General features: G+C 51.9%; 2 protein-coding genes across 4 annotated transcripts in view; one reads left to right on the top strand and one right to left on the bottom strand.

Annotated features, from left to right (window-relative positions):
* Positions 1–4,300, bottom strand: part of hacd4 (3-hydroxyacyl-CoA dehydratase 4) — a 49,737-nt gene extending 45,437 nt beyond the window's left edge. The window contains exon 1 of one of the 3 annotated variants that reach the window (XR_013771669.1): positions 1,764–1,930. Coding sequence is in view for 1 of the 3 variants with exons in the window: in XM_079257444.1 (XP_079113570.1) it covers positions 1,692–1,702 (11 nt within the window). In the remaining 2 variants the exon portion in view is untranslated. Of the gene's footprint in view, positions 1–1,691; positions 1,931–4,180 lie in introns of those variants that run through there. The other 2 variants (XM_079257446.1, XM_079257444.1) reach the window with 2 other exon arrangements.
* Positions 2,208–12,185, top strand: part of cUnh4orf54 (chromosome Un C4orf54 homolog) — a 29,054-nt gene continuing 19,076 nt past the window's right edge. The window contains exon 1 of the mRNA XM_079257443.1: positions 2,208–6,333. Coding sequence (XP_079113569.1) covers positions 2,220–6,311 — 4,092 coding nt within the window. The 5' untranslated portion in view covers positions 2,208–2,219 and the 3' untranslated portion in view covers positions 6,312–6,333. The remainder of the gene's footprint in view (positions 6,334–12,185) is intronic.

Here is a 12,185-nt window from a genome sequence, read left to right as displayed (position 1 = left end):
TCCCAGTGATGTCCCAGTGACGTCCCAGTAACGTCCCAGTGATGTCCCAGTGACGTCCCAGTAACGTCCCAGTAACGTCCCAGTGATGTCCCAGTGATGTCCCATTAACGTCTCAGTAACGTCCCAGTGATGTCCCAGTGACGTCCCAGTAACGTCCCAGTGATGTCCCATCAACGTCTCAGTAACGTCCCAGCGATGTCCCATTAACGTCCCAGTGATGTCCCATTAACGTCCCAGTGATGTCCCATTAACGTCTCAGTAACGTCCCAGTGATGTCCCAGTGACGTCCCAGTGATGTCCCATTAACGTCTCAGTAACGTCCCAGTGATGTCCCATTAACGTCCCAGTGATGTCTCATTAACGTCTCAGTAACGTCCCAGTGATGTCCCATTAACGTCCCAGTGATGTCCCATTAACGTCCCAGTGATGTCCCAGTGATGTCCCATTAACGTCCCAGTGATGTCCCAGTAACGTCCCAGTGATGTCCCATTAACGTCCCAGTAACGTCCCAGTGATGTCCCATTAACGTCTCAGTAACGTCCCAGTGATGTCCCATTAACGTCCCAGTGATGTCTCAGTAACGTCCCAGTGATGTCCCAGTAACGTCCCAGTGATGTCCCATTAACGTCTCAGTAACGTCCCAGTGATGTCGCAGTGATGTCCCAGTGATGTCCCATTAACGTCCCAGTGATGTCCCATTAACGTCCCAGTAACGTCCCAGTGATGTCCCATCAACGTCTCAGTAACGTCCCAGCGATGTCCCATTAACGTCCCAGTGATGTCCCATTAACGTCCCAGTGATGTCCCATTAACGTCTCAGTAACGTCCCAGTGATGTCCCAGTGACGTCCCAGTGATGTCCCATTAACGTCTCAGTAACGTCCCAGTGATGTCCCATTAACGTCCCAGTGATGTCTCATTAACGTCTCAGTAACGTCCCAGTGATGTCCCATTAACGTCCCAGTGATGTCCCATTAACGTCCCAGTGATGTCCCAGTGATGTCCCATTAACGTCCCAGTGATGTCCCAGTAACGTCCCAGTGATGTCCCATTAACGTCCCAGTAACGTCCCAGTGATGTCCCATTAACGTCTCAGTAACGTCCCAGTGATGTCCCATTAACGTCCCAGTGATGTCTCAGTAACGTCCCAGTGATGTCCCAGTAACGTCCCAGTGATGTCCCATTAACGTCTCAGTAACGTCCCAGTGATGTCGCAGTGATGTCCCAGTGATGTCCCATTAACGTCCCAGTGATGTCCCATTAACGTCCCAGTAACGTCCCAGTGATGTCCCATTAACGTCTCAGTAACGTCCCAGTGATGTCCCATTAACGTCCCAGTGATGTCCCAGTAACGTCTCAGTAACGTCCCAGTGATGTCCAGGTCAAAACGATAATCTGCTTCTTCCTGTTTCCTGTCCGAGCTGCATCTCAGAACCCGACCATTACCAGGCTGGATCCACGTTGTCGTGGTGTTCGCAGCACATTCTGATGTTGAAATGGAGACTCGTCAGACCAGTAACATCTCTCCGTCTCTGCAGACCAGCTGCTTGGACATGTCCTGCATCTAAGGCTAAACTTTTTGCTGAAAACTGCTTTTATATCAAATTCTGACACCCTCACCGGTCACAGATCCTCCTCCTGTCAGGAAAACAACCGGAAACACAAAACCAAGCTGGTGTTGGAACATCTGACCTTTCTGTCATCTCCAACCAGCCTGCCTATTCCCCTGTGACCTCTGCTGCTGGATCCTTTGTGACCTCTGACCTCTGCTGGATTTTTTCTCTTCTCCAGATGTCTGGAACCCGCCAGATGTCTGTCGCTGAAAACCCCAGTAAAGACTCAGACCAGCAGCCAGAAGTCTCCCGTTTCCTCATCCTGGTGCTCAGTTTCAGCCTCACCACCTGTCTACATGCTGTCCTGTGATTGGCTGGACATCTGCAGGTGAGCAGTTGGAGGCGTGGCCCTGTCAGTAAATCCGACCTTTGTAGGAGGGGCTTCACGACCCCTGTTGGTCTGCGAACCTCAGATTGAGGCTCATGTGTCCTAGACAGTACTCAGTAATGTCTCTGCTCCTTTTTAAGACACCCAGCTCGAGACTTCACGTGCGGTGAGCTGGAATGTCTGGAGCGTCCCGGAGTCTGCCTCAGCGCGCGCGGCTCCATCTGTCCGCCGCGCGCCGGGCATGAGGAGCGAACAGCGGAGGCGGCGCGTGGGCAGGTGATGGATCTGCTCCGCGGAGCGGGACGGAACCTCGTGGAAAGGCGAGACCAAACCAGATACGTGGAGCTGGAGGAGGTGACTCCAAGCGGAGGAGGTGCGGAGGAGCAGCTCGAGCTCCGCTGTGGCGGGAGGAGCAGGACGTCTAGCCGCGCCGCGGAACCGAACTCTGAGGCGGGAGGAGGTGAAGGTGGAGGAGAGGCGGAGAACTTCCCTCCTCGTTCCTCCACGCAGATTTTTCCTCCCTGCGTGAAAAAAACAGAAGATCGCCTCGAACTGGGAGAACGCGATGCGCGCGCCACAACGCACGCGGACGTGTCCAGAGGAGACGAGGAGTTCCAGGATGGAGGAGGTTATCTGAGCAGGAGGAGTGAGTCGGATGATGATGAGGAGGGGGAGGATGTCAGTCTGGTGCTTTCTGACGACTCTGGTCCGCGCGTGACGGAGCTCGAGTCCCATTACATTACCACGCACGAGATCCAGCTCGCGGAGCTCTCTGACCATGAAGGGGACTCCGACCTGGGGGCGGCCTCCTCCTCCGCCAGCTGGGACGACCACCAAGCCTACTCCTTTGTCCATTACGCGTTAGAGAGCGATGGCGCGCGGGAGAGGGGGGACGGCGGGCCGCCTGCTCGCGCGCAGGGCGCAGCAGCAGTCAGCAGTCTGCTTGAAAACGATCTGTGCGCGTCAAAGCCCCAGCTGCAGCAGCAGCGCGATGGCAGCAGCGGGGGACAGATCCACCTGTCAATCACAACCACCTCCAGAGCTATAAATGACCCCAGCAACATCCAAGAGCAGGAAAATATCCTCCATCATGCCGCGCGCGCCGGAGACATGAGCCGCTGCGTGTTCAGGGGCGTTGATGGGAAGGCAGACACGTTGCGTGACAGGGCCAAGTGCCACGGAGCCGCGCCCGGACGCCCCCACTTTGGCGGCAAATTCAGGGGGAAGGAGGTGACTGGGAACTCCAGCGGGACGTCCAGCGCTGTCAGCGAGCTGGACGACGCTGACAAGGAGGTGCGCAGCCTCACAGCCAGGGCCTTCAGGAGCCTGGCCTACCCTTACCTCGAGGCCATCAACTTCAGCACCTCCAGTGAGTCATCGGCGTCGGAGCGCGGCGTGGGGATCAACAGGTGGTCCACGTTTGTAGACCTGAAGTATGGCAACGTTAACGTGGCACCGGGACTAGACCAGAGCCTCGTTTCCTGTCAGAACTCATTAGAAATAGGCAAAAACATCGACACTAGAGGCTATAAAGGGGTTGCCCTGGCAGGCATCGAACCACCGACCAGCAGCATCTTCACTCTGAATGGCACCCCAAAGAAACTCCAGCTGATGGGGCCCTTCGCGCGGGGCCCCAGAGGGGTGATCAGGCTCACGGAGACACTGAACTTTCGTTGCAATGTTAAATCGGAGATGTCTGCAGGAGGGAGACGCGAGAAGTTTGCAGACAACGCGGCGGGATCACGTTCCAGAGATGAAGTTCCCAACAGTTTGCTCAGCAGCCAGAGCAGCGCGGCGCCGCGCAAAGCCATGGAGGACACGCACAAGAAAGCCGTGCTCGCCTCCAGCCTCATCAAAAATGTCCTTTCCAAGAAGATGCAGTTCGAGCAGGAGCGCAAGATGGAGAGAGGGGAGATCAGTGAGCCGCGCCGCGCGCCGCAGGAGAGCGACGCGCACAGACCGGTGCGCAGGCAGAGCTCCAGCTCTGACCACGCCATGATGTGCGTGGATGAGGTGGGAGACATCGTGGACAGCGGCTCATGTGATGCCGGGAGCGACTCCCGCGGACGAGGCGCGAGCGCTCCCGCAGCAGGAACTAATTTAGAGCCGCGGGAAGAAGGTGGAGGCGAGACTAAAAAAAACGCAATGGAAGCATCGAGAAGCACGCTGCTGCGGAGCCAAAATAGCGCGTTCAGATGCTGGAAGGACGAGGATCTAGGGTTTCAACCGGACCATAATACCTATCAAACTCTGGAGGAGAGGCTGCTTTCCGCGCGCGACCAGCAGACAGAGGGGGCTCGCTGCGCAGGCGGCAAAATCACCAAAATGTCTCGTTTGTTTGTGCCAAGTGTCCAGCTGCTGTCCGGGGACGCGGAGCGGCACGGCGGAGGCGCGAGCGGGACCACGCCAAGGTGCATCACAGAGTCCAGCAGTCTGGCCGCGTCCAGGTCTCCCGAGATCCAAATCAACCTGCGGAGCGTCAGAGAGCCGCCAGCTGCCTGCACCCCGCGCGCTCCTCACGCGCTGGCCGCGGCGCTGAGGGGGGAGTCTTCAGAGAAAGTCCCGCACTTCACGGTCCGGGACGTCAGAGACAGCAAAGCGAAGCTGCAAACGCCGATTCACCACGTGCGCGATGTGCGCAAGCTGGTGAAGAGCTCCTACCACTTCGTTTCCCTGGACAGCTGCGACAACAGATGCAGCTTTACGGCAGAGAGCCACGAGCAGAAGAAGCAGCCGCGCCACGCGAGCGCACGCTCCGCGTCCCCCATGGTGATCACGTGCCAGTCTGTCAACACAAACACTGTGGGGAGGGACCCTGAAAACTGCGACTTTACCCAACAGGAGCCGCTCCACGCAGACAAGTCGCCTCCAGGAGGCGCCAAAACGGCGCCCCCCCAAGGGGGGGCGGGGCTCGCCCCGCTGGCCCCGCCCAGCACCCGCCCAGGGGGGAGCCTCGCGCTGCCAGCTGAAAGCAAGACGCCGGCAAAGAAGCAGGAAAAAGCTTCAGATCTGACAGAGAAAAAGCCCGAAGCAAAGATGAGCAACCAGGAGGCTCTGGAGAAGCTGCAGGCGGCGGTGAAGTGCATGGAGCAGCTTTACGTGTTCGAGAAGAACGAGTGGAAGCGGAAGAGCGAGCCCCGCCCCCTGACAGACAGCCACGTGCTGTCCCTGATTAGCAGCGAGGAGCACGGCGGCCCCGAGGACGAAGGGGCCCGCGTGTCCACCGGGGAGCCTCTGGACCGGAGAGACTCCGACCCCAACGCAGACCAGACGTCCCCCGCTGCAGACAGCCTGCTGAGATGGGAAGACAGAGACCTGCTGAAGGCATCCAGCGGCCGCCATGACAGACTCGCCGTCGGGTCCACGCCGACCGTCCGCCCCACCGGAAGCAAGACCACCCCCAAAACCTCCCCGTCCGCAGACATCCGCCAGCAGAACGGCCTCGTAGAGACGCCCGTTAGCGCCAGGAACCTTGTCCTCCAGTCCCCAAAGCTGCCCGTGTCTCTGAGGATCCGCCAGACCCGGTCCCACGGGGGACCTGAACCGGACTGGTCCAGTGCACCAACTGACAACGAGAACTACCTAACCATTCCGGTTCGGTCCCACCCCAGCAACAGCAAAGCAGCTCCAGCGGTGTACGCGTCCCCCGCCCACTCCAACCCGACCGACGGGTCCAGGGTCCGGGAGGACCAGAACCAGACGAAACGCTCCAGCATTGTGATGGAGACCCGTTCTCCAGATATTCCCTCTGCGGCCTTTTATCACTCGTTACCGCTGGCGCTGCCCACCCCCCAGTCGCAGGTGTACTGCTTCTCACCGGCCATGACCCCCGCCCCCCCTCTGGACCCCTTCCAAACCACCCAGAGGAAGATGCTCCTGGACCCCACCACCGGAAGCTACTACCTGGTGGACACGCCCGTGCAGCCTGCGACTAAACGCCTCTTTGACCCAGAGACGGGTCAGTATGTCGACGTCCCCATGCCGCAGCCCCCCATGACTCCCGTGCCCATGTCGCCGCTGGCGCTGAGCCCTGGCGCGTATGGCCACACCTACATGATCTACCCTGGCTTCATGCCCGCGCCGCCAGTGATCCCGGCCCGAACGCTGCTGCAGTCTCAGGCGTCTTTGGACACGGAAAGCAGTGAGAAGGTTTCTTCCCAGCATGCCGAGGGGATGTACATGGAGACCCCCTTCTACATGGCCACTGGAAAGTCTTCGCAGGCTTCAGGGGCGCCACAGCAGATAGGCGCCGGTCGGCAGCCGCACGCCAAGCAGCCGGTCATCAGCATCACCTCGCAGCAAGGGCCCCGGATCATCGCCCCGCCCTCATTCGACGGGACCACCATGAGCTTCGTGGTGGAGCACCGATGAAGGGTGGCGAACCTTCGGACAGGTGAGTCAGTCCACTGTCGCGGTTCGACTGGGAGTGCTGGGAGAAATGGTGAAGGAGATGTCAGAATAAGATCTGGTTAAACAAGCAGGACGAAGATCAGATGTCGTTTAGAGGTTCCTTAGCAACCTCAACTTTCTTCTTCACAGGAAAATATAGATGATAAATAAACAATATGACTGATCAGGACCAGAACCGTGACAGAAAACCTCCATCGGCAACAGAACCGGGACAGAAAACCTCCATCGGCAACAGAACTGGGACAGAAAACCTCCATCGGCAACAGAACTGGGACAGAAAACCTCCATCGGCAACAGAACCGGGACAGAAAACCTCCATTAGGAACAGAACCGGGACAGAAAACCTCCATCGGCAACAGAACCGGGATGGACCAGACTAGATCAGATAACAATGCCTTTTGGTTTGTCTAGACAAGAAGACAACGTGACGTTAAAGTTTGTTGTGGAAGATATACATTTCCATTTCACAACAACTTCTCTCATTAGAAACTCATTTTCATTTTCAACCTTGCGATCGGCGACGTCATTTAAACGCCGCTCGGGTCCAAGACGGCATTTCATTTGTGGAGCTAGCATACAGCTACCGCTAGCTTGCCTGGTTTCCTGGGTTTGGGTAAAAACCATAGACCGTATATCAAAGATGGACGGACAGCGGTTAAAAGTGAAGCCAATGCGGAAGTGCATAAAACTGCAGTTCCCCCTTCATCCACTAGAGGCTGCAAAACAGAGCAAATCCCCATAGACTCCCATGTTAAAAAGACCAACTTCACAGCAGAAATAAACATGTTTACAGCAGGAATAAACATGTTTACAGCAGGAATAAACATGTTTACATCAGGAATAAACATGTTTACAGCAGGAATAAACACGTTTACAGCAGGAATAAACATGTTCACAGCAGGAATAAACATGTTTAGATCAGAAATAAACATGTTCACAGCAGGAATAAACATGTTTACATCAGGAATAAACATGTTTACAGCAGGAATAAACATGTTCACAGCAGGAATAAACATGTTTACAGCAGGAATAAACATGTTCACAGCAGGAATAAACATGTTTACAGCAGGAATAAACATGTTTACATCAGGAATAAACATGTTTACAGCAGGAATAAACATGTTTACAGCAGGAATAAACATGTTCACAGCAGGAATAAACATGTTTAGATCAGAAATAAACATGTTCACAGCAGGAATAAACATGTTTACATCAGGAATAAACATGTTTACAGCAGGAATAAACATGTTCACAGCAGGAATAAACATGTTTACAGCAGGAATAAACATGTTCACAGCAGGAATAAACATGTTTACAGCAGGAATAAACATGTTTACATCAGGAATAAACATGTTTACAGCAGGAATAAACATGTTTACAGCAGGAATAAACATGTTTACAGCAGGAATAAACATGTTCACAGCAGGAATAAACATGTTTACAGCAGGAATAAACATGTTCACAGCAGGAATAAACATATTTACAGCAGAAATAAACATGTTCACAGCAGGAATAAACATGTTTACAGCAGGAATAAACATGTTCACAGCAGGAATAAACATGTTCACAGCAGGAATAAACATGTTTACAGCAGGAATAAACATGTTCACAGCAGGAATAAACATGTTCACAGCAGGAATAAACATGTTTACAGCCTGGTACAAAAATCCGGTTAACAACATGACTTAGCTTTAGCCTGCTTACTATTTCTGTTTACTAACTCCATTCTAGATTGCGCCGTCTGTTGGCAGCAAACTGTAGAAACTCTGAGTTGCTATCTTGATTTTTTAAAAGTACAAACTCTTCTCACATAGATATTATCTTAAATTAGCTATTTTTTTCTGAGGATTTCATGCCGGTTCGGAGGGTGTGCTGCAAGGAAGATTTTTCTGCATATTTTTGACTCTCTCAGTACTTGTTATGATGAGTCTCCATGGCAATGAAAGACTTGTTTACAATCAGGATCAACTGATTAACCTCTTCCAAATGAGGATTATCAGCGAAACAACACATCAAATCCTGATGGAGTTGAAAAGAAAGAGAAGAGGATGCAGAGCGGGAGTGAGACAGAGGAGAAAGCGATGGAGATTTAAACCATTTCTCCCGACTGTTTTAATGGGTAATGTGAGGTCGCTAGCTAACAAAACAGACGAGCTGGAGATGCTAACAAGGTCTCAGAAAGAATACAGAGAGTGCAGTATTATGTGCTTCACCGAGACATGGCTGCATGAACACATCCCTGACTGTAATGTGTCTGTACCGGGCTTTAAAACGGTCCGTGCAGACCGCAGTAGACAACACAGCGGAAAGCTAAAGGGTGGTGGAATTGCAGTGCTGGTTAACCAGCGTTGGTGTCATCCTGGACATGTTACTGTCAAGGAGAAGATATGCACAAGGGACATGGAACTGTTAGCTGTGAGCTTCCGTCCATATTATTTACCCAGAGAGTTTACCTGTGTTATTCTGGTAGCGGTTTATATAATACCTGGTACCGCACCAGACACAGCCTGTGATGTCATCAGCTCCGTCGTTGCTCGGCTACAAACACAGCATCCAAACTCATTCATGGCGATCTCCGGAGACTTCAACAACGTCTCCCTCTCTGCAACTCTACCAACATTCCAGCAGTTTGTCAGCTGCTCCACCAGAGAAAATAAGATGTTGGACTTATTTTATACAAATATGAATAATGGATCCAGTTGTTCTGCCCTGCCTCCTTTAGGAAGATCTGACCATAATCTGGTTCTTCTCACCTCCACCTACAAGCCCATCGTTCAGCAGCAACCAGTCATCACAAAGACTATCAAAATCTGGTCTGCTGAAGCTGAAGATGCTCTTAGAGGAGGCTTTGAGGCTACAGACTGGAACGTCCTCTGTGAACCTCATGGAGACGACATCAACGCCATGACTGAGTGTGTGACAGATTACATAAACTTCTGTGTGGACAGCATCGTCCCAACAAGAACAGTGAGGTGCTTCCCCAATAACAAACCCTGGATCACCAGTGACCTGAAAAAGCTGCTGAACATCAAAAAGAAAGCCTTCAGGGATGGAGACAGGGAGTTATTGAGGGCAACACAAAAACAACTTAAAACACAAACTAAGAAGTGCAAGGAGGACTACAGGAAGAAGTTAGAAAGTCAGCTCCAGCAGAATAACCTGAGGGATGTGTGGTCTGGAATGAAGAAGATCACCGGCTTCAAGTTAAAGGGGGACCAGCCTGATGGAGGTCTGGACAGAGCTAATGAGCTGAACATATTCTTCAACAGGTTCAGTTCACCCCCTACCTCCAACCCAACAGACCACACACCCTCCATAAGCCCACTGCTTTCCTGTCACGCCTCCAATCTGTCACCCTGCAGCTCAGTCATGGACCAGAACACAGCTTCATCTCCCTCCACATCAGGACATCCTGAGACCTCCACCTTGTTTGTCTCCTGCAATCAGGTTAAGAAGCAACTTGAGAAACTGAACCAGAACAAGGCTGCAGGTCCAGATGGTGTCAGTCCCAGAGTTCTCAAGACCTGCTCAAAACAACTATGTCCGGTTGTCCAGCACCTTTTCAACACCAGTCTGAGACAAAATAGAGTCCCAGTGCTGTGGAAAACCTCCTGCCTTGTTCCAGTGCCTAAAAAAACACAACCAGCTGAACCAAGTGACTACAGACCAGTTGCCCTGACATCTCACATCATGAAAGTCCTGGAGAGACTCTTACTGGCTCACCTCAACAAGCAAGTAAACACCTTTCAGGACCCATTCCAGTTTGCATATCGTAATGGACTTGGGGTTGAAGATGCCATCATATACCTGCTGCAGAGAGCACACTCTCATCTGGACCATTCAGGCAGCACTCTGAGGGTCATGTTCTTTCATTTCTCAGTGCTTTTAATACCATTCAGCCTGCTTTGTTATGTGAGAAGCTCCATAAATTCCAGGTGGAGTCTTTGTGGACAAGCTGCCGAAATGTGTGTGGGAACATGTGTGTTGGAGAGGTCAGGCATTATCTGTGTGCGCTGAAAAGCATCAGCTGCCGCCGCTCATCAGCCTTCTGACTGGCAGCTTTTTATAGCAGCAGGGTGAGCTGCAGCGTTTGGATATCCCCGCTCATTTCAGCTCTCACTGAGAGTCTACCGTACACCAAGCTGCACGTTTGCACGAGTCTCACCGTGTATTGATGGATGGATGGGTGGGTGGGTGGATGGATGGATGGATGATGAATGAATGGATGGATAGATGAGTAGATGGATGATGGATGGATGGATGGTTGAATGAATGGATGGATTGATGGATGGATGATGGATGATGGATGATGAATGAATGGACGGGTGGATGGATGATGATGGATGGATGGATGGATGGATGGATGGATGATGGATGGATGGATGGATGGATGAATGGATTGATGGATGGATGGATGGTTGAATGAATGGATGGATTGATGGATGGATGATGGATGGATGGATGGATGGATGATGGATGGATGGATGGTTGAATGAATGGATGGATGAATCGATGGATGGATGATGAATGAATGGATGGGTGGATGATGGATGGATGATGGATGGATGGATGGATGATGGATGGATGGATGGATGGATGGATGATGGATGGATGATGGATGGATGGATGGATGGATGGATGATGGATGGATGGATGATGGATGGATGGATGGATGATGGATGGATGGATGGATGGATGATGGATGGATGGATGGATGAATGGATGGATGGATGATGGATGATGAATGAATGGATGGGTGGATGGATGGATGATGGATGGATGGATGGATGAATGGATGGATGGATGATGGATGGATGGATGGATGATGGATGGATGATGGATGGATGATGGATGATGGATGGATGATGGATGGATGGATGGATGATGGATGGATGATGGATGGATGGATGGATGGATGATGGATGGATGATGGATGGATGGATGGATGGATGATGGATGAGGGATGGATGATGGATGGATGGATGATGGATGGATGATGGATGATGGATGATGGATGGATGATGGATGATGGATGGATGATGGATGGATGGATGGATGGATGGATGGATGATGGATGATGGATGATGGATGGATGGATGGATGATGGATGGATGATGGATGATGGATGATGGATGGATGATGGATGGATGATGGATGGATGGATGATGGATGATGGATGGATGGATGGATGATGGATGGATGATGGATGGATGATGGATGGATGATGGATGGATGGATGGATGGATGATGGATGGATGATGGATGGATGGATGATGGATGATGGATGATGGATGGATGGATGGATGATGGATGGATGATGGATGATGGATGATGGATGGATGGATGATGGATGGATGATGGATGGATGGATGGATGGATGAATCGATGGATGGATGATGGATGATGAATGAATGGATGGGTGGATGATGGGTGGATGATGGATGGATGATGGATGGATGGATGGATGGATGATGGATGGATGGATGATGGATGGATGATGGATGGATGGATGATGGATGGATGATGGATGGATGATGGATGGATGGATGATGGAAGATGGATGATGGATGGATGATGGATGGATGGATGGATGATGGATGATGGATGGATGATGGATGGATGGATGGATGAATGGATGGATGGATGATGGATGGATGATGGATAGATGGATGATGGATGGATGGATGGATGGATGATGGATGGATGATGGATGGATGGATGGATGGATGATGGATGGATGGATGGATGAATGGATGGATGGATGATGGATGGATGATGGATAGATGGATGATGGATGGATGGATGGATGGATGGATGATGGATGGATGATGGATG

The sequence above is a fragment of the Telmatherina bonti genome (genome assembly GCF_933228915.1).
Source record: "Telmatherina bonti genome assembly, chromosome: 18".
Classification (NCBI taxonomy): domain Eukaryota; kingdom Metazoa; phylum Chordata; class Actinopteri; order Atheriniformes; family Telmatherinidae; genus Telmatherina; species Telmatherina bonti.
This window is presented reverse-complemented; position numbering and strand designations above follow the sequence as displayed.